Source organism: Myotis davidii, unplaced genomic scaffold (assembly GCF_000327345.1).
Source record: "Myotis davidii unplaced genomic scaffold, ASM32734v1 scaffold73, whole genome shotgun sequence".
NCBI lineage: Eukaryota > Metazoa > Chordata > Mammalia > Chiroptera > Vespertilionidae > Myotis > Myotis davidii.
In genome coordinates, this window is record NW_006286675.1 from 4,914,344 (window position 1) to 4,935,478 (window position 21,135).

Here is a 21,135-nt window from a genome sequence, read left to right on the forward strand (position 1 = left end):
CATTTGGATTAGAGTACAGAGTTGGTTTTCTAAAATTATATTTTTATTGATTTCAGAGAGAAAGGGAGAGGGAGAGAAAGATAGACACATCAATGATGAAAGAGAATCATTGACCAGCTGCCTCCTGCCACTGGGGATGGAGACTGCAGCCTGGGCATGTGCCCTGACTGGGAATCAAACCATGATCTTTTGGTTCATAGGTCAATGCTCAATCACTGAGCCATACTGGCCTGGCAAGAGTTCTTGCCATCAAGTGTCATAGCTCAGTATTGCTTATTTAGAGTATATTCGCCATCAGAAAGGGGAAAATCCTAAACAAACCAGACAAATTAAAACATAACTTTTTTAAAAAATATATTTTATTGATTTTTTACAGAGAGGAAGGGAGAGAGAAACATCGATCAGCTGCCTCTTGCACATCTCCTACTGGGGATGTGCCCGCAACCCAGGCACATGCCCTTGACCGGAATTGAACCCGGGACCCTTCAGTCTGCAGACCTACGCTCCATCCACCGAGCCAAACCGGTTTTGGCGACATAACTTTTCATTTCACTTGTTTGAGAGGATTTAAATTGGAAGTTCTTGAAGTTAGCCATTAAGTGTTTCCTTTAAAAAAATTACAAATATAATATATACAAGCCAAATATTAACCAGAGGTTAAATTACAAATGAAAGTCTCATAAAAGTCTGAATTGCTCCTAGAAATCCCTAGAAATTTTCTCACTGGAGATCAATGTCCTGCCTCAGAAAAGCCAATACAGTATTGTTTAAGCTTTAAAATAAATTGCTATTTCTACAATTGTATACCAAAGAGATGACTTAGGTTGAGGAATACGTCAGCAAGTGAAAATCTGGTTAAGATGCCCTTGGAAGAAAATCTCTTAATTGCCCATTAACATGTAGTATACATAGTTTTGTTATGAATATTGTATTTGTGTGTGTGTCTGTGTATGTGTGTACTATGTGTACAGTCATGCTCAGTATGTGATTACATTGAGGGATCTTACTTAGAAATTATTCTAGCATTTTGCTGCTTGGAATACTTTGGCAGTTCTATGAAGGTTCTGACTTGCCAATTCTTATTTTTCACCATTATCTTTGTAACTGATTTTCTATTCAGTTTCTCTAACTCTTCTTGATCTATGTTTTTTCTTTGTCCTCATTTTATTCCTCAACTTCTTTGAGAAGGTGGATAAAGGCATCATACATTGGACAAAGCTTTTATGTATTTATATATATTTTTTGAATGGTCATGAGTCCTTAAGACCGTTCACCTTCCTTTCTCAGCTTTGACCACCTTCACTGGCTGTGTCAGACTTGGTTACATCCCCTGCCCAGTGGGATGTTGGTATTGAATGCAGGAGGCACCTAGATAGTTAGTCCTACTTCTTTCTTTGTGAGGGTTTGGAGCCATGTAGTTTACACATGTGTAGAAGGGTTCCACTGTATCTTCAAGCAGCAGATATACTGTCAGCTTAAATTGAGTCTAGCAGACTCAGGACTGAGGGAGCAGTAGATTCAAGTCTTCTGTCTCGTTCTAGGGCATCTACTCATGGCTTAGGGTGGCTGGCCAATCTCTTGCACTGTTTACATTTTTTTCCCCTTGTGTATGGTTGAGTTTTCCTAAGTTAAATGCATCTACCATGGCTCTATGTTTTTATCGCACAATACACTTAACTCTACTTCCTTCCTTTAGCCATTATTGAATTGCAGCCTGTTAGGTGCTTGTTTTATTTCAGGCTGAGTGTAAGGCCTGGAAGGGAGAGGCACTGACTTCAGCTTCCTTTACTCTCTCCTAGTGCTGAGTGCACAGTAAGTAATCCCACAATTCTCCATCACCCTTTAGCTTCTTACCTTGAGAAACAGTGAGCCTTCAGACAAAGGGGGACAGATGCTACCTGTGCTTGCAGCAGAACCTGGAGAGAAGAGCCTGGGCTTTGGAGTTCAACAGACCTGGGACGGTCTAGTGCCCAACTCTGGGGCCTTTTATATAATACTAGAGGCCCGGTGCACAAAATTTGTGTGAGGGGCTCAGCCCTCACAGCCTCGGCTGGCCCTCACAGCCCCAGCTTTGTCCAGAAGGTCATCCAGAAGGTCATTTGGTTGTTCAATCTAATTAGCATATTAGCTCTTTATTATATAGGACTAGGGGCCCAGTGCACTATTCATGCACCTTAAAAGGAACTATGGGCCACGAAGCTGTGGTGGGCACAGGGGCAGGTATTGGCCCATCCTCCGCGCCCCGCCCAGCCCCTCCCGCCATACCCCCGGTTCCCTGTCTACTGGCAGCCCCGCTCCTGGCACTGCTCCCACATGCTGAAGGCACTGGCCCCGCTCACACTCGCTGACAACACAGAGCTATTGGGGCCAGCGCCAGCAGTGAATGCGAGCGTGGCCGGCGCCATCAGCAGGTGCGAGCAGCAGCTCTGGCACAGGCTGCAGCTGCAAACCTGGTCTGGCGCCTCCGCTCACCTGCTCCACCCTCCCACCACAGCTGATGCCAGCCATGTTCCTCACTGTCACCTGCTGCTGATGCCCGCCATGATCCATGTGCACCCCTAGTGGTCAGTGCACATCACAGCAACCAATTTTTCAGTTGTTCTGCCAGTCTATTTGCATATTGGGGTTTTATATATATAGGTCTTGAACCTGAATCCATTTCCTCATCTATGTAATGATGTTGGTAGTGTTCATCCCATAATAATAATTATAGCAAATACACACATAGCGCTCACTGTGAACTGGGTACTCTTCTAAGCACTTTATGGGGGTTTTTTTGTTTGTTTTTGTTTTTTTTAAATATATCTTATTGATTTTTTCACAGAAAGGAAGGGAAAGGGATAGAGAGTTAGAAACATCAATGAGAGGGAAACATTGACCAGCTGCCTCCTGCACACCCCCCACTGGGGATGTGCCCGCAACCAATGTACATGCCCTTGACTGGAATCGAACCCAGGACCCCATCAGTCCCCAGGCCGACGCCCTATCCACTGAGCCAAACCAGTCAGGGCAACTTTATGAGTCTTACTGAACATAGAGGGTGGTTGTTTTTTCATTCTTATTTTGCAGATGAGGAAACCAAGGCACAGAGAGATTAAGTAACCTTTGGCCACAGTCGCACGACTAGGAAGTAGTGAAGTCAATTCCATTCCTGGTACTCTTCTGGCTTTACAGTTCCTATTCTTAGCTAATTGGAGGTACATCATGGACCCTTAATTGGGAATTGCTGCTGTCATTTTTATTTATCAATTTACCTTAAAAATTGGAAGATGAGTGCTTGGCCGGTGTGGGTCAGTGGTTGAGCATCGACCTATGAACCAGAAGGTCACGGTTTGATTCCAGGTCAGCACATGCCTGAGTTTTAGGCTTAATCCCCAATGGGGGGCATTTAGGAGTCAGCCGATCAATGATTCTCTCTTATCATTGATGTTTCTATCCTTCTCTCCCTCTCCCTTCCTCTCTGAAATCAGTACACATTTTTGTTTTTAAATTGGGAGATGATTGACATAATGTTTGGAATGTATTTTAAGATCCCGCCCCCTCTTTTTTTTTTAAATGGAGTGCCAACTAGATTTAATTACTTGAGAACAGGGTTTCTTAGTTTTATCTTTATATCCCCAGCACTCTGATATTAAGAGCCCCTGATAGGTACTGAGTAAAAGTTTATTGGCTGAGGGAAAGAACGGGAGTGATCCTAATAGGGAGTGATCCTATTGTGCTTGCTTTTAGGAGACTTTTGCGTGGCATTGTGACTTTTGGGGCATATCACTAGGCCTCAGTCTTGTCAGCTGTAGTTAGAAATAATGCCACTGACTTCTTGGGCATTGTTGTAGGAATTAATTGAGATATTCTAGGACAGTGGTCGGCAAACTGCGGCCCCTTGAGTGTGGCTCTTCCACAAAATACCACGTGCGGGCGCGCACGTACAGCGCGATTGAAACTTCATGGCCACACTCAAGGGGCCAAAGAGCCGCATGTGGCTTGAGAGCCACAGTTTACCGACCACTGTTCTAGGAGATTAAGACTTGCACTGCTTTTACAAAATATTCTTGTGACTCTGTGTCTTTTAGTTCACTGCTTTATAAATATGTTATATTTCCCACAGACCTAGGTTTTCTGAGCCTAGGTATACCGTAAGTATACTCACACTTTTTATCAGTGTAGTTATTGATTGACTGTTTCTTTCTCTTCATTATATTCTTTAGAGAACAGTTACACTTGAAAAATGGCGGAAGCCTTTTTCCATGCCCCGAAGAGGAAAAGAAGGGTGTACGAGAATTATGAGTCCCCATTTCCCATCCCTTTTGGTCAGAAAGACTTCAAAATATTCCGTGCTGAAATGATAAACAACAATGTAATTGTGAGGAATGCAGAAGATATTGAGCAGCTATATGGGAAAGTAAGTACAAGGGGCCCTGGCACAGCTACTTCCTCACAACCTGGAGCTACTTCCTTCCTCCTTCTCTCCATCCACTCCCAAAACAAACCATAAATGACCCATATTCTTTTCTTGCTGTTTAGTCTCCTGTAGGAACACTATAGTTTGACTCAAGTGCCCTAAAGCCATATATTATGAGGATAATTGCCACACCCTGAACCCACATTTTAGCAGTGAAGTAGGGTCAGTAACATTGACCCCTCTTACCTTTCAGTTATAAAAAGCAATGCACATTCATTGTGTTAAAAAAAAAAATGCATGCCGTAACCGGTTTTGCTCAGTGGATAGAGCATCAGCCTACAGACTGAAGGGTCCCAGGTTCAATTCTGGTCAAGGGCATGTACCTTGGTTGCAGGCACATTCCCAGTAGGGATTGTGCAGGAGGCAGCTGAATTGATGTTTCTCTCTCATCGATGTTTCTAGCTCTCTATCCCTCTCTCTCTCCCTTCCTCTCTGTAAAAAGTCAATAAAATATATTTTAAAAAATATCAAGCAGTTTATAGAAATTAAATTAATGGGTAAAAAGTTAAAATTCCCCACTTATTCGCATTCCATCCCCAGAGGTAACCAGAGAGGCATATTGTCCTGGCTCATGGACAGATCAGATGAGGCTTCAGCATGTATCCTGGCTCTGCATCTGCTCTCTCTCAAGTTGGGGACTTCTTCTTAGATGAGGACAAGTTGTATGGTTTTTGCTGTTTTCTATTGATGATAGGTTTGGGTTGAGATTGGTAACTTGCTCCCTTCCCTGCCCCTCATTGCCAGTTCATCAGTGGGCCACTTTTTAAACAGCTTTATTGAGGTATAGTTTACAGCCATAAAATTCACCCATTGTAAGTGTACAATTCAGTGATTGTAACAAATTCATAGAGTTGCACAACCACCACCACAATCCCATTTTAGAGCCTTCCCATCAGCACAGAGAGTTCCTTCATGCCCATCGCACTTAATCCCTGCTCCGCTCCCAGCCTAAGGCACCCAGTGATCCACTGCCAGTCTATAAATGTGCCCTCTTTAGACATTTTTATAAAATATATAGGTTTTGCCCTGGCCAGGTGGCTCAGTTGGTTGGAGCATCATCCTGTACACCAGAAAAGGTTGCTGGTCCTATTCCTGGTCAGGGCACATATCTAGGTTGCAGGTTTGATCCCCAATTGGGGCACATTCGTCAGGCAAGTGATTGATGTCTCTCTCTCTCTCTCTCTCTCTCTCTCTCTCTCTCACCACGCCCCCCCTTCTTTCCCTCTCCCTTCTTTTCCCTCTAAAATAATAAAAACATATCCTCAGGTGAGGATTTATATATATACATATACGTGTGTGTGTGTAAAGGGCCAGTGGCCAGAACGCTGGAACAACCAAACGACAGGTCATCAGGAGGTGCATGGAGCACCTCTTGGTCCCTCCCCTGCAGCCACAGGCTCAGATCGAAGCAAGGCTGGTGGCCTGTGGGCAGGGCATGTGGGTGGGCACGGTGAGGTGCCTGCGGGTGGGTGGGCTGTGAGCGTGGCAGGGCAGTGAGCGCAGAGGGGTGGCAGGTGTGTGGGCAGGGCTGTGTGATTTCATGCGCTGGGCCTCTAGTACATATATGGATGTTTTAACCACCCTCCCAAAGTGGGATACAGTGGGTGGCATTGACCTTGGTGAGATGAAGGTCTAGGCCGAAGGCAGTCTATTCACATTTGTAATACATAACATTAAATAGGAGCTTTGTAAATTGCTATACACATTATTTATTCTGACTGTTAAATCCAGATGAGGGTAAAAGGTGTTCATTTTATTATTCTCTCAATTTCAGTTTTCTATGGGCTTAAATTAAGAAATGGGGGGAGGGGGGTTAATGTTGTTTTTGGAATCAGCAGGGAGGAGTACAAGAGAATCCAGGAAGCTAGGAAGCTTTTTTGTACCTGGTAGACTTGGTTCCTGCTTTTAGACACATGCTCCTGACCCACATGAAGAAGAATCCCTGCCTCCGCCTGCCCTGTTGCCTTCAGCTTATAAGACCTAGACTGAAATCGTTAGGAGACAAAAGAGGTATACTAGAAACTTATCACAGATAAAATGCTAAGATCTTCATTTGTATTCATTAGGTAATCAGAGGGAAGGCGTAAAGCTGTGAAAAGTGCAATAAACTTCATTAACTCATTGTGATTCTCCCTTGGCTAAAAAAGTGATAACTAAAGGTGAACTAACTATTTGCTCTCTTCCTGGAAGGGTTATTTTGGAAAAGGAATCCTGTCTAGAAGCCGTCCAAACTTCACAATTTCTGATCCCAAGCTGGTTGCTAAATGGAAAGGTAAACTTGCATGTCATTCAGTTCTTTTGGCAAAGTATTATTTTCTTCCATTTTTTATCTTCCACCTCAGATTATATCATAAAATTCTAGTGGAGAGGTAAGATGCACACTGACAATTTTACTGCTAAAAATTGTAGCTAGAATCATTCTAATAAAGGTGAAAGGGTTCTTATAGTTGAAATTTGTTTTATCTAATTTCTGGAATTATCAAATGTGTTATTCAGGCTTTTCTGTTGTTAAGCATTGACTAGAAGAGTACTCTGCATGTGGAAGGTAGTGATTATTAGGTACCTGTTCACCTGTAAGCAAAATGAGTTTTATTTCTAGAGTTAGAATTTACAACAATAACTTTAACATTGATGTATTTGTTAAAACATAGTAATGTGTGTAGTTCTCACTTGCTGATCCTCTTTAATTTATAAATGTTTTATCTTAGTGTATTTCTCTAGGGAAGTCTCATGGTAATTACACAGCCAATATCAGTTTAAAACATAATTAGAAAGGATTTTTTTAATCCTTACCTAAGGATATGCTTTTCATTGATTTTTAGAACAAGAAAGGAAGGAGAGAGATCAAAATATCAATGTGAGAGAGAAACATTGATCGGTTGCCTCCATAGATGCCCCTAACGGGGATTGGACCCACACCATGTACCCTGACCATGAATCAAATCCATGGCCCTTCAGTGCACGGGACAACGCCCCAACCAAACTGAGCCACACCAGTCAGGGCTAGAAAGGATTTTTAAAAACATTATATTGTAAGAAAAAATACAAATTAAAACTCTACTGAGATATCACTTTAGCAGTTTGATTGGCAAAAATCCAAAAGTTTGACCATCAGTGAGGCCCTGAGAAACACTCTCATGCATTGCTGGTAGGAGTAATTCTTGAAATAAAAAAGAACCTGTATATCAAGTTGGTGGTAGAGCCACAAGGGGGAAACTATTTTGAATGACTTCAAAACATGATAATTGGACTCTTCAATTCTAATGGGATAGACTTTACGTCAATTATCTCTTGCTATATAGTGTTATTTAACAAACCACCCCAAATTTCAGTGGCTTTCAGTAGCAACCAAATTGCTTACAAGTCTATAGGTTTGCTGGGTAGGTGTGCTGATCTTGGCTGGATGGGCTCATCCTTATGTTACTCATGGGTCAGCTGGCTGCTCTAATGGGTCTAGTCCAGTAATGGATCTAGCTGGACTCACTGATAGTCTGGTTGGCTGTCAACTGGTCTAGGATGGCCTCAACTGGAGCCATTGGGGGGAGGGGGGGCGGGCATGTGTGTCATCCTCTGGCAAGCTAGCCCAGGTATGTCCTCATGGTTATGGTGGAGGGTCAAGAGCAAGCCCCAGTGTGCCCGTGCTTTCCAGGCCTCTGCTTGCATCGTGCTTGCTGATACTTCACTGGCCCAGAGTCAGGGTTTGGCAGATGGCAGACCTGAGGAATTGGGGCAATCAACCTGCCATATACTCTAAAGCAAGAACGAGCTACAAAATAACCTTTACGTTGTTTTCAGCAAGTATTTTATGGGTTGTAGTGTTGTTACAGTGATGCTGAGCCTGTGGTATGTATATTGTATAATTAAGCAAATCAGTAATTTTGATGGTGTGGTTAAGAGCAGCCAGGATTTTTTAGATGAAACATCTTGTACCAGGAAGCAAGGAAGCTGTCATAAACTACTAGGCTTTTTTCAAAAGAGGCTTCTACTGGCCACGGAAACATTTGGGCATCGATAAGAATAATGCTACAATTTATTTTAAAATGTATTCATTCATAATAATACCCCCAAAATGCTTGAATCCTTTCGTTCATACTGACACATGCCAGAAGAAATTCGTCAGTCACCTGCGGAGGATACATCATTTTGAAAACTGGAATGTATGAACTGGTTCTTAGGGTAGCCACATAGTGAGGGTTTTGTCTTTAAAGAAGAAATAGTAGGATTAGAATGTCACCGTTTTGCAACCTGTAATGAATTATTAGATCTAGGCATTGATCAGCAGTGGTGCTGATGACATAAGAAGAATCAACAAGACATTTTGTGTCTTCTGATGGTTATGTTGTGGTTGGTTGATTTTTTATTGATTTCAGAAAGGAGGGGAGAAGGAGAGAGACACAGAAACAAATATTTTTCACCCAGCCCTTCAACATCCCTCCCACCCAGCAACCATCAGTTTATTCTCTATATCTATGAGTTTGTTTCAGTTTTGTTTTTTCATTTATTGTTTTCTCGATTCCACGTGTAAGTGGAATCATATGGTCTTTCTGTGTCTGACTGACTTTACTCAGCAGAATACCCTCTAGGTCCATCCATGTTGTCTAAAACCCACACCATTAGTGACCCAATAAACATTTTAGGTGGAAAGACCCCTCCAACCAGATATCCAGAACTAGAAATAGAGCCCAGAACTCCCAAATCCATATCCAAAACCCTGGCTGGGTAGCTCAGTTGGTTAGAGAGTCATCCTGATGTGCAAGTTCACACCCAAACACCACCATGAAACGTACTTTAACAGCCCTTTCTTACAAGCACAGCTTTCACTGCAGGTGCTTATGTAGCACGGGGCAATGAGGCTAAAGTGTATAGCTTTAGGGTCTCTGTGTTCTCATCTGAAACTTGAGAGCATGAGCATTCAGAGGTGGCAGGAAGGATTCCTGTGCGTGCCATCCTGCTTAGCTGCAGTGTTGAGAAGGATTCCGAGGTCACATCTGAGCCCAGCAAGAGCACTGATTGGTCAGCTGCGCCTGCCAGGGGTTTGAGTGCAGGGAGTGATGGCATGTAAAGCACATGTTTGCCATTGCTGGTTGGACAGCCAGCCTTTTAGGTGTGTGGTTTTGTGGATGTTGGAATGTTCTTAGTGTTTTCTAGGTTTTCAGTGTTTTTTCTCCTTAAGGAAAATTGTCTGAATTAATAGAACTTCTTTGTTTCTTTGTTGTTACAGATATGAAAACAAATATGCCTATAATCACATCAAAGAAGTAAGTCATGGTGAACTGCAGCCTTGGTCAAAATTATGGCTTGAATCGAGTCTATTTTTAGGAAACCTTTTCTGATGTGGTAGTTCATGCCTTTCTTTTTTTTTTTTCTTTTTGCAGTTGTCTTTGAAATGTGTCTGAATTTAATGTGAATCAAATAATATTTGAAATGTACTGTTTATTTTTAAAAATAATCCTAAACCAAATCCTTTGCCAGTTGAACTCCTTGCAGAATAGGAAGAACTACCCTGTGACGTGTACGTCTTTAAGAGCTAAGGTGCTTAGACGTACGTTTAGAACGGGCTTCCTGTGCTGTGTGGGCATACACGCCCTGACCCCTCTCCTCGCTCTACACTTGCAGGGTTAGAGGAAGAGGCTTTCACCCAGGCTCTTCCTCGTCCACTTGTAGTGCGACTCCTTCCCCTGGGCTTTGTTCACGCTGTTCCCTGGACACTTCTCCCTCACCCTGCAGACATGCACACAGCTGGCTATTTCCCCACACTCCACGCATGGCCTACTGGTCGCTCTCTCAGAGTTCCTCTCCTCACCACCACCCTTCCCTCCGCTGAGTTGGGGGTCATTCCTCCAGCTCCCATGGAGTCTGCTTTGGGGCCCCTCACTGTACGGTTTGTCGCACACCAAGACTTAGAATGTCAGTTCTTGGAGAGCAGGGACCATGTCGGTTCCTCTTGGCAGCCCCAACACTTAGTGTTGCCTTGCTAGGATCTTGTTGACTTACGTTAGTCCATCTAAATCAGTGATGGCGCACCTTTTGAGCTCGGCATGTCAGCATTTTGAAAAACCCTAACTTAACTCTGGTGCCATGTCACGTATAGAAATTTTTTGATATTTGCAACCATAATGAAACAAAGATTTATTTTTTGATATTTATTTTATATCTTTAAATGCCATTTAACAAAGAAAAATTAACCAAAAAAATGAGTTCACGTGTCACCTCTGACACTCGTGTCATAGGTTCGCCATCACTGATCTAAATCCTCATCATCCCTGAGGAGCAGCTCGAGTTGCAACTCCTCCTCTAGGAAGCCTTTAAAACCACACAGCCCACAGTGATTTCTCCTCTTGCTTCTGCATGTTCGACAGCCTCTTGTTTACATGCCCAGTAACCCCGTGGCCAGATGAGTGTCTGGGAGGCAGTGGCACCAGGGAGATCTCAGTGGCTGCTTTGGCTAACACTGCGGGCTGGGCGTAGAGGTAGGGCCCCAGACTGCGGGAGGGGCCAGCTAAGAACCTGGCAGAACCCGCATCCCAGGAGGGCTGCCTATAGGCAGGTTGCTGCAGCCAACACTGAGACCAAGAAGCAGAAGAGAAGCCTGCCCCTCAGTTGTATCCCGATTGGGCTGGCAATAAAGATGAGGTGACATCAAGCCAGTTTGAATATGTAAGTTTCTGAATGTCGCCTACCTGAGGGTTATCCCTTGTAACCTCTGCAGAGTAATTAATATTCCAAGGATGTTATTAATCCTTGTATTAGTTCCCTAGGGCTGCCATAACAAAGTACCACAAACTTGAGTGGTTTAGAAGAACAGAAATTTGTTCTCACAGATCTGGAGGCCAGAAATCCAAAATCAAGGCACGTAGGGCTGTGCTCCCTCAGACAGCTCTGGGGGAGGATCCTCCCACGCCTCATGTTAGCTTCTGGTTGTGGCCACATCACCGTCCTCGTCATTATGGCCAGTGGGTTCTGGTTGCTCCAACAGTGCCAGTTACTGGTCTATATACCTGTATAATCTCAGTTCATCTTCTTAAGAAACCTCTCAGGTAGGAGTAGTCATTCCCGTCCCGTACATGGGAATCTGCAGTTACCTGGCCCAAGATTACATGAGATTAAGCCAGGAAGTCCAGCTCCAGAGCCTGAAAGGAATTGACCATAATGAGAATAATACAGTTTTGTATGCTGGCATTTCTTAGTATGTCCCTTGTGCTAGGTACATGCTAATAACATGTTTATGGGTTGTCTCCATAAGTCCTTCCTTCCCCCCGTGAGGTAGGTCCTGTTGTTTTCTGTCTCTGACAGGTGAGGAAACAGAACCAGAGGAAGTTAAACTTGCTCAAGGCCAGTACTTGGACCTAAGCAGACGGACCTAACCAGTTTGCTGTGAACTCCCAGTGATAAAGGGGCATTAAGCAATAAGATGGTAGAGAAGGGCACTCTATGGAAATGGAAGAGGTGTGCTCAAGGCATAGAAACACGAGCAGCTGAGGCGTGCTCAAGTGGCACCATCTGTGTTGCTGGCCCTAAAATGGGCCTGCTTTTCATCAGTCTCATTACCGTTTCTAATCAGAGCCGCTGACACCTTTTCCTTCTGCCGCCCTCCCCTTTCTGACTTTCGCTTTTCTTTTCCTGCTGTTTCTCCAGCAGTGTTTGGGGTTAATTGCAGTAGGATTTGGCTTTTGAAGGCATTGCCAGCCAATTGGAGGACACTTGTTCTATGACCCATATGCCATATGTCTTAGTCATCTGTGCATCTGGCTGTTTTCATCATCAGTCTTACTTCGAGGCTTTCTTCTCCTTACTTTGATAGCCACTGTCTCATTTGCGCTTTCAGAAATGAACATCTGAGGTCATTCTGAGACAGAAATGCAGACATGATTCTGGCATTTGTCAGAAAAGCAAAAAGAGGCTGGAGGTGCTAGTGGCTTAGCTGAGAATCGTGGAAATGCCAACAACAGAGCACGATGTTCAATGCTTGTCCCCACAGGACTGCCTCTGCCCTCAAAGAGCAGCTAATTAAGGTGTACATTTCCATTCATTAAGATGTCATTTGCATCTCAGTGTGATACATATTGAGTCAAAATGTTTTTATTTTTCAAGTCTCCCTAAAAACCCCACAATCATTATAGGAACACATATTTATTGAGCACTTGCCATATCCTGAGCACTTCACATGTCTTGTCTCCTTTAATCCTTGCAACAACCCCGTGAGGGAAATACAGTTACCCCTGGTTCACAGAAGAACTGAACCTTAGGAAGGTACGTAACTAGTGCAAGACCATGATGGAGTGAGGGTTTGCACTCACATCTGCCTTGGCCACTTTTTTGCAAAGAGCAGAGCAGTGACCTGTGTGTGCTGTCTCTCTATTCCAGATCTTCTGCTCAAAGCGGGGAACTGTTGAATCTTTCATTTTGTGGTTCTTTCGTATATTTTGAGTCAAGGAATTTGATAAAAGTGGAACCCTTCCCCAGAAAAATATACATTGACACACAAATTTGTGTTCAAATGAAGATTTATGGACCCATAAAAGCATCAAACCAATGCTGTAAGTGATATGAAGAGCAGAGATTCTTTTTAGATCTCTCAGGTGAAAGTTTTCCCTGCATGCAACAGTGACCATACTTTTCATACAGGTGAAAGACCTCTCGCTGTTGTATGGCAGCTACATTTTTTTGCCCCAAGTATAAAAAGTAGTACATAACATGATCCTTCTGAGGCAGTAGTACCCTTTTCCCATCTTATGGGTGGAAAAACTGAAGCAGAGAGAAGTGAAGTAATTGGCTTTGTCACACAGTTATAAGTGACGGAATCAGGGCTGACCACAAAATGTGCAAGCCAGAGTCCATGCATGTCACCGCTGCATCATCCTGTTTTTTCAGTGTTAGAGTAGCCTTGCCAGGTTTTAATTTTTAAATCTAAGAGACTCTTCCCAATATATAGGAATGCATGTTCATCCCCATGAAGAATAAACAGGATGTGGACAGTTTGGAGATTCTTCTGATGAATTAGGATTAAGCAGCCACAGATCTCTTTTTCAAATACTGCAGAAGCCGCCTTCCTTGTTTAACTGTGTGTGGGATGTAGCAGTTTATAAGCTATGACAGAGTCAGACATCCCTATGCAGACAAAACACTCAAGGTGAAGACTAAAATTACATCTGACTTCTCACAAGCCATGTGTCCTCTTGGGTGCTTTTTACACTAATTGCTGTAGGTAGAGGCCAGAGTGCTTGGGTTTCATGGAGTCTTTGGCCTCCCACAGACCAGATTTCCCACACGTGGCGTGGCCTCACGTTCCATGCACCATCCCAGCAGCATCGTCAGGTGCCAACAGTCAGCAGAGCAGAGCCCTGTTGTCTTGCTGTAAATTCTGTAACCGGGAGGTGTTCAGGGCTTGCGTTCAAGTTTAAGAAACTAAGCACATATTTTCTCATTAAAATATAGTTTAAAAATTATTATGGAAGAAGGGGCCTTTTCTGTTAGGATGCTTGGCTGTATGTACTTAATCGTAATCATTTTTTTCCATGTGCAGTGGAGATATTAGGAGGTACTGTGAAAGATATTGAAATGTTCATTTTTGCTTTCCAATACTAGACAAAGGCTCTTTATGTTATGAATGGAAGATATATCTGAAAATGCAATACCTAAAAAGTGAAAATAATACAGAACAAATTCTGACAAAGGGTGGCCATTTTCTCTTTATATTTACCAAAATCATTTGGTCCACCGGTTTTAAATTACACAAATTGTCATACTTTGCTAAACTGAGGTAATTCTTTTTAATTCAGCAAGTTAAGTGAAGCTTTATAATAAAAGCAAACAAAAGTAATACATGTTCATTATAGAACAATTAGAGGATGCAGAAAAGTATAAAGAAAACATTTACCTGTAGCCCACCATTGAGAAAAACCACTGTAAATATTTTGGCTTACTACCTTCTCATCTTTTTTACATGTTCTGTTGTCTTTTTGTGTGTGTGGGGGGGGTTGTTTTTTGTCTGTTTTTTTAATTCTAAAATTCAAGTGTTGTTGCTAACACTATTTCTATTTTGCAGGTATCGTCGTAGTGTAGAATGGGCCACAAAGCTCATGCGAAGACAGGGGAAGGATGAGAGTACAGTGCACAGAATCCTTGAAGATTACACAAAACCACTTGAGCATCCTTGCATAGAACAGAATGAAGACGTTCCATTGCATGATGAGCTGAACTCTGAAATGGTTTCCAAAATAGAAGCCACAGCAGATAGAAAGGAACTTTCTGTGATGAATGGAGACTTGAAAAAGACAGATGATATGGAGGATCCCAGCAAGCCATCAGACTGCCTGCAGGAAGGCCCTGGGCATGACCCACTATCTGCAAACGGCTTGGATGAACACTTATTAGAGGTCACTGTGCCTCTGTCCCGAGCCCATTGTAGCCAAAAAGATGTTCTCTCCCAGTGTGGCAGTCAGGACAGCAGCCAGCGAGCGGGTCTCCTCTGTGCCAGAGAGAGCAGACCTGATGATGAGTACGTGCTGGTGGAGGAAGTCGTGTGTGATGTGAGCGAGAAGGAAGATGCCCCATGTGAGAAAGTAAGTAGAAGAGAATAAATCACTTCTTCCAAAGCCTTTTGCTTCTGGCCAATAGAAGGTGTTGGCTAATTGGACATCCCTTACTTGGAACTGGTAGTAGTCCCATATTAAGCACCCAGCTTATGTGAGAGGCGGTCACGACACCACACTGCAGACGCTCCAACGGAGCCAGCAGGCACTGGGTCCTGCCCTGGTGGCTCAGTAGTTGTGAGGGCTGTTTCAACTAAAACCTTAAAATTTGTGAATAACTTAGCTTTTTAATAAATGAAAGCAGGTCCAATAATCCTTGTTAGGGAGAAAGAGAAATGCAGTGGTGCCTGCACATAGTCTTGAGTACAGCCGAGGGGTGGGTCCCAAGTGTGGAAGTCGGCCATCACCGGGGAAGCACGGGAAGCAGCTTAACAGGCACTTCCTTAGGGGACACTGTCAGAGCTGCCCTAGAATTATCTGTAATGGCCAGACATGAGAAACAATCTAATCGTGAAGGAGTATGTGGAACACCCACTTGAAGGAATATTAACCAGCCTTTCGAGTGAGGTTTATGGCTCATTAAGAACCTAGGCACATGCTGACGAGGTACAATGAAAAAAGCAGCACATAAAATCAACCAGCGAAATGATCACTACGGGAAATACTCATGAGGCACAAAGAAAGGAAATAAAATGTTAAAGTAGAGAAGCAAAACTTTTCCACATGAGTAATAAAAACTTAATTTTAACAGTATGGATCCAACAATGGTGAATCTGGGAAATTTATAAGAAAGTTGTTCATTTTAAAATGCAGTATCCTTCGTGTAAAATGTAGTGCTTCCATTTGTTCTGTATGTATTATCTTTCTTTCTCTTCAGTTGGCACAAAAGAGGAGACTAATCTGCAGAAGAAATCCATACAGGATCTTTGAGTATTTGCAGCTCAGCCTGGAGGAGGTATGTGCCAGCCTGTTTCCTTTCCAGCTACTGGTCTCTGGGACTGGGCAACACTGTAGATTATAGAGTCTGCCTCCAAATGCAATTCTGCATGTGATTCAGTAACTCGGGTATTCCCTTCTGCGAATTCCCAATACATGCTCCCTTTAAGACAATAGCTGCTTTCTCAAAAGTTGACTTAAAAAGTGGCTTTCTAACAACTGCATCATGTTTTTCCTGTGATTTGGAATTCCTCTAGCCTGTGTTCACATGACATTCAGTCCTTCCTTTTTTTTTAATATATTTTTATTGATTTCAGAGAGGAAGGGAGAAGGAGAGAGAGATAAAAACATCAATGATGAAAGAGAATCATTGATCAGCTGCCTCCTGCACTGGGGATCGAGCCCACAACCCAGGCATGTACCCTTGACCGGAATCGAACCTGGGACCCTTCAGTCCACAGGCTGACACTCTATCTACTGAACCAAACCGGTTAGTGCCAATCCTTTTTATGCCAATCCTTTTGTACTGTACACAGACATGTCCTTTTCTGCCCTTCAGGGTAGCACCTCTTCCTCAGTCTCATGTCCATGGGTGTGCCTCCTCTCCAGGAGTGCTCCTGCCGGTCTTGGATAGCTTCTGCAGTGCCTAGCACAGTTCTTGGCATATACCTAGGTGGCAAGGAGTGCTTGTTAAATGCATCCACATGGGTGATTTCATAGATGTGTGCACAGAGAAGTATTTGTGTCACTGTAGCCTCTTGATCTCCTGGTCTGCATGTCCTCCCTTGCAGAGAAGCCAGTGATACAAAGAACAGACTTTCAGAGCAGGAAGGGATGTTTGGAATTATTTACTTCATCTCATTTTACAAATGAGACAGCTTAGTCTACTGTTGAATATACAATAGCCACTAGCTGTTTGTGGCTATTTAATTTAAACTAATTAAAACTGAACACAATTCAGAATTCTGTTTCTCAGTTGTGCCAACTACATTTAAAACACAGCAGCCCTGTTAGTATGCTCAGTGGTTAGAGCATTGGCCTGCGCACTGAAGGGTCTCAGGTTCGATTCCCGGTCAAGGGCACATACCTGGGTTGCAGGTTCATTTCCCGATTCTGGTCAGGGCATGTGCAGGAGGCAACCAATAAGAAAAGGTTTCGGGTTCGAGTCCTTGTCAGGGCACATCCCTAGGTTGTGGGTTCAATCCCTCGTTGGGGTGCATATGCTCCCTTTCCTTCTCCCTCCTCTCCCTCTCCCTCTCCCTCTCCCTCTTCCTCTTCCTCTTCCTCTCTTTCTCCTTCATGCACTGTCTAAAAGCAATGGACCTGGGGAGGGAGTGAGATCTGGGTAGAGAGGATCAATGGGGGAAAAAGGGGGGACTTCTGTAATACTTTCAACAATAAATGTAAATTAAAATATATCTATATACATAAAAGCCTAAGTGAGTGTTGCAACCAAACGACCGGTCAACCAGTCACTACGACATGAACTGACCACCAGGGGACAGACGCTCAATGCAGGAGCTGACCCCTGGTGGTCAGTGCGCTCCCACAGCCCCTCCCCCTGGCCAGCCAACCTTCTGTGGCCCCTCTCCCCCCTCAAACCCCCTGGCTGACCAACCTCCTGCGGCCTATCCCCCCAGGCCAGCTGGCCCCCCCAATAGGCCTGGATCGCCGGCCAGGCCAAGGGACGCCCCCCCACCCGTGCACGAATTCATGAACTGGCCCTCTAGTGTGTATATATATAAAATAAAATAAAAGCAATGGAAAAAATCCTCAGGTGAGGATTCAAATAAATAAATATGTAAATAATAAAAAAACAAAAAGGAAAATAATCACAGCCACATGTGGCCAATGGCTACTGTATTGGACAGCACTGTGGATAGGTGCTTGACCTCTGGGTCTCAGCTTTCTTCTCAAAATGAGGGTTATATAACACCTTATTTATAAGATGGTCTGGAGGTTAAATTATGCCTGTAATGGGTTCAATACAGTGCCTGGTATATAGTAAATGCTCAGTAAGTGTTAGTGCCTGCTATTCTTATTATCATCATTATTAAGTTAATTGTAAAAGCTATTTAGTAGCTAATTGGAACTTTCTTTCACAATCAGTTTTTTTTTTTTAATATCTTTTATTGATTTTTTTACAGAGAGGAAGGGAGAGAGATAGTTAGAAACATCGATGAGAGAGAAACATCGATCAGCTGCCTCCTGCACATCTCCTACTGGGGATGTGCCCACAACCCAGGTGCATGCCCTTGACCGGAATCAAACCTGGGACCCTTCAGTCTCCAGGCCAACGCTCTATCCACTGAGCCAAACCAGTTTCAGCGACAGTCAGTTTTTTTTAAATCCTCACCCGAGGATATGTTATTATTAGTTTTAGAGAGAGAGGAAGGGAGAAAGAGAGAAACATCGATCATTTGTCTCCCGTATGTGCCCTGACTGGGGATCGAACCCAAGACCCTTTGGTACACAGGATGACACTCCAACCAGCAGACTCACGAGCCAGGGCACAATCAGTATTTTTTTTAATTTAAGTATAGTTGGTATACAATATCACATTAATAAAAATTTATTTTTAACAGTATGAATCCAACAAATAATGAATCTGGGAAATGTGTAAGAAAATTGTTCATTTTTAAATGAGATCTCTGAATAACATAGCACTTGTTCTGTATGTATTTGTTTTGTATGTGTTTTCTTTCTCTTCAGTTTCAGGTATGTGCAATCAGTATTTTATAAAAATATTCACTGAGTATTTACTTTGTGCCAGGCACTGGGCTTAGTATTAATAATACAGAAGTACATAGAATATTGCTCTGGTCCTAGAGGTAGCTCCGTGGTAATTACAATTCTATGCGATAAGTACAGTGTGATATCTAAGTATTGTCCCAGTGTTGCTCCTCTTGTGTCCTTGTACCCAATGCCTGTCATCCATTAGGTGCTTAATAATTATTTGTTAAATGGATGTGTACGAGGTGTGGAATTTGCACAGAAACTGGTGGAGTCCAAAGGGACACGTGCTAGCTGGAAAGATTTTACAGAGTTGGTGATATCTGCACGTTAAAGGATGAATAGGGGATTGCCAGATGGACACGGGACAGCATGGGCTCTTTATGCAGCTCAGTCCCGGAAGTGAAAGCACAGTGCAGGAGGGCTAGATTGTAGTAGGCATATCTATGAGTAGGGTTCTGACCTGGTTGTGGTGGCACCGGGGAATTAACAGGCAGTGACGTAGGGGAGTGGCAGGGACCAGAGCTGGCATCAGGAGGAGCGTAGACTGGAGGGCTGAGGCCATGAAGACCCTTTCGGCTCTGGTAGGCGGCATCAGGAGGCTGGAGAGAGTATCAGGTGTAGAAACTAGGGTTCAACCTTACTGTTCCAGGTGGGTGACCAGTTGATGCTTTGAATGACAAAAGCCTCCTCCCAAACACTCCCTGACGAAAGGCAAGAGCAGGGGTCCTCAAGCTTTTTAAACAAGGGGCCAGTTCACTGTCCCTCAGACCGTTGGAGGGCCAGACTAATTAAAAAAAAAACAACTATGAACAAAATTCCTATGGACACTGCACATATCTTATTTTGAATTAAAAAAACAAAACGGGAACAAATACAATATTTGTATTTGCATGTGGCCCGCGGGCCGTAGTTTGAGGACCCCTGGGCAAGAGGAAGAGGAGATAGCCGATGAGACTGCTCTGCATTCTTGGAAGCTGCTTAGCTCCTGAGAACATTCCAGAAACGTGTTGCAGGAGTTTTCAGGGAGCACGCAGTTAAGCCTGGTTCTGCTTCTCAATTCTGTTTGGCAGGTTGCCGTTGAGAGAGTCACCCGTGTTTGGCAGGCCACTTGCACTGTTTAATGTACTTCCATAAATGTCTGTCAGGAACACCAGCAGCCCTGCTGTGGTGAACAAAGCAGTTCTTTTTAGGGATTGAGAATGGTAATACCACAGCTGACTTAGAGATCTGCTTCTCAGAGATCTGTTACGGAGAGCTCTTTTGCTGTTATATGTAACGTTAAAATAATTGTTAAACTCATCCTTCTATCTTATTAGTATTGTCAGAGAAAAAACTTATCCATGAGATCTCAAGGGACATTATTGCCAGTCTCTCCAGATCTCCCCAGTGTACTGATGACTTACTTCTAAATAAAACCAACTCAACTGAAATGAGGTCCTCTCCATCTATAATAAGTGCCTGAGAGCAGTTTGCATTGACTCGTGAAAGCCATTGTAGGCCGATTAAAATGAGGCATTGGTTTCATCAGTTCTTAGGGAAATGTATGTTTGCTGCTGGGCAAAAATTGGATGGAACTTGTCCAGCCTACAATATCTGAATGATTTTTAGAAAGGAAGGGAAACTAAAATGAATTGACCAGTTAGGTGTTTGCATAGCTTTTTAAATTTTTATGAGATTTAATCTCATTAAAATTTTAAGAAGGAATTATTATTCCTAGTTTATAGGTGAGGTAGTATAGTTTAAGTGAGCCATTAATGAGATTCCATCCCAGATCCGTCATGTCTCAAAGCTCATTCTTCCTGTTACACCATTCTGAACCAAGAAGTGAGAAAATGAAAGGGACAGAAGGACGTGGCTGTTTGAGGAACCAACTTTGTCTTTTCCATGCACCTTTCGGCCGTTGTTGGTGTCCATCTGAGAGAAAGAAGAATTTTGTATTAAGTATGGGGCCATGGTAAGGAAAAAGATCAGAATAAGGTTGAGGACTCCTGGGAAGGCTGTCACCAGTAGCTGAAAGGAGAACTATAGCAGTGTCCACACTGAGCACTCTGGAGAAGAGCTGAGGGCCTGGCCTGCTCTAGGTGGCTCTAGGCCTAAACCAAGGACAGAATCCAGGGACCTGTGTATTCTTCCAGCACAGGCATTGAGCACCCAGAGTGTACTAGACCGCTTTCTAGACCTTTCTGCTCTCACAGAATTTGCATTCTACTTGTAGAGACACACATCAGAAGGATATTTACAGACAAAAATAAGTGCTCTTTTGAAGAAGACAGTTAATATGGGGGTTACTTAAACCGTGTGGTTGGGGAAGACCTCTGAGAAGTGACCTTTGAGTCTGGGGCAGTTTATGCCAAATGTGAAAATAGCAATTACAGAGGCAGAAATGAGCTTAATGTGTTTAGGGGACCAGTGAAGCCAAGACGGCTAGAGAGACTGGTGGTCAGACATAGAGCTGCTGCAGATGGTAGGAAG

At 43.4% G+C, this 21,135-nt stretch overlaps 1 protein-coding gene across 3 annotated transcripts in view; it reads left to right on the forward strand.

The window, feature by feature from the left end:
- Positions 1-1,718: 1,718 nt before the first annotated feature.
- The window catches only part of TSEN2 (tRNA splicing endonuclease subunit 2), a 34,172-nt gene continuing 14,755 nt past the window's right edge, over positions 1,719-21,135 (forward strand). The window contains exons 1-7 of one of the 3 annotated variants that reach the window (XM_006758287.2): positions 1,720-1,812; positions 3,070-3,197; positions 4,206-4,399; positions 6,650-6,731; positions 9,681-9,717; positions 14,505-15,021; positions 15,869-15,946. In XM_006758287.2, coding sequence (XP_006758350.1) covers positions 4,226-4,399; positions 6,650-6,731; positions 9,681-9,717; positions 14,505-15,021; positions 15,869-15,946 — 888 coding nt within the window. In that variant the 5' untranslated portion in view covers positions 1,720-1,812; positions 3,070-3,197; positions 4,206-4,225. Of the gene's footprint in view, positions 1,813-3,069; positions 3,198-3,313; positions 3,343-4,205; positions 4,400-6,649; positions 6,732-9,680; positions 9,718-14,504; positions 15,022-15,868; positions 15,947-21,135 lie in introns of those variants that run through there. The other 2 variants (XM_006758288.2, XM_006758289.2) reach the window with 2 other exon arrangements.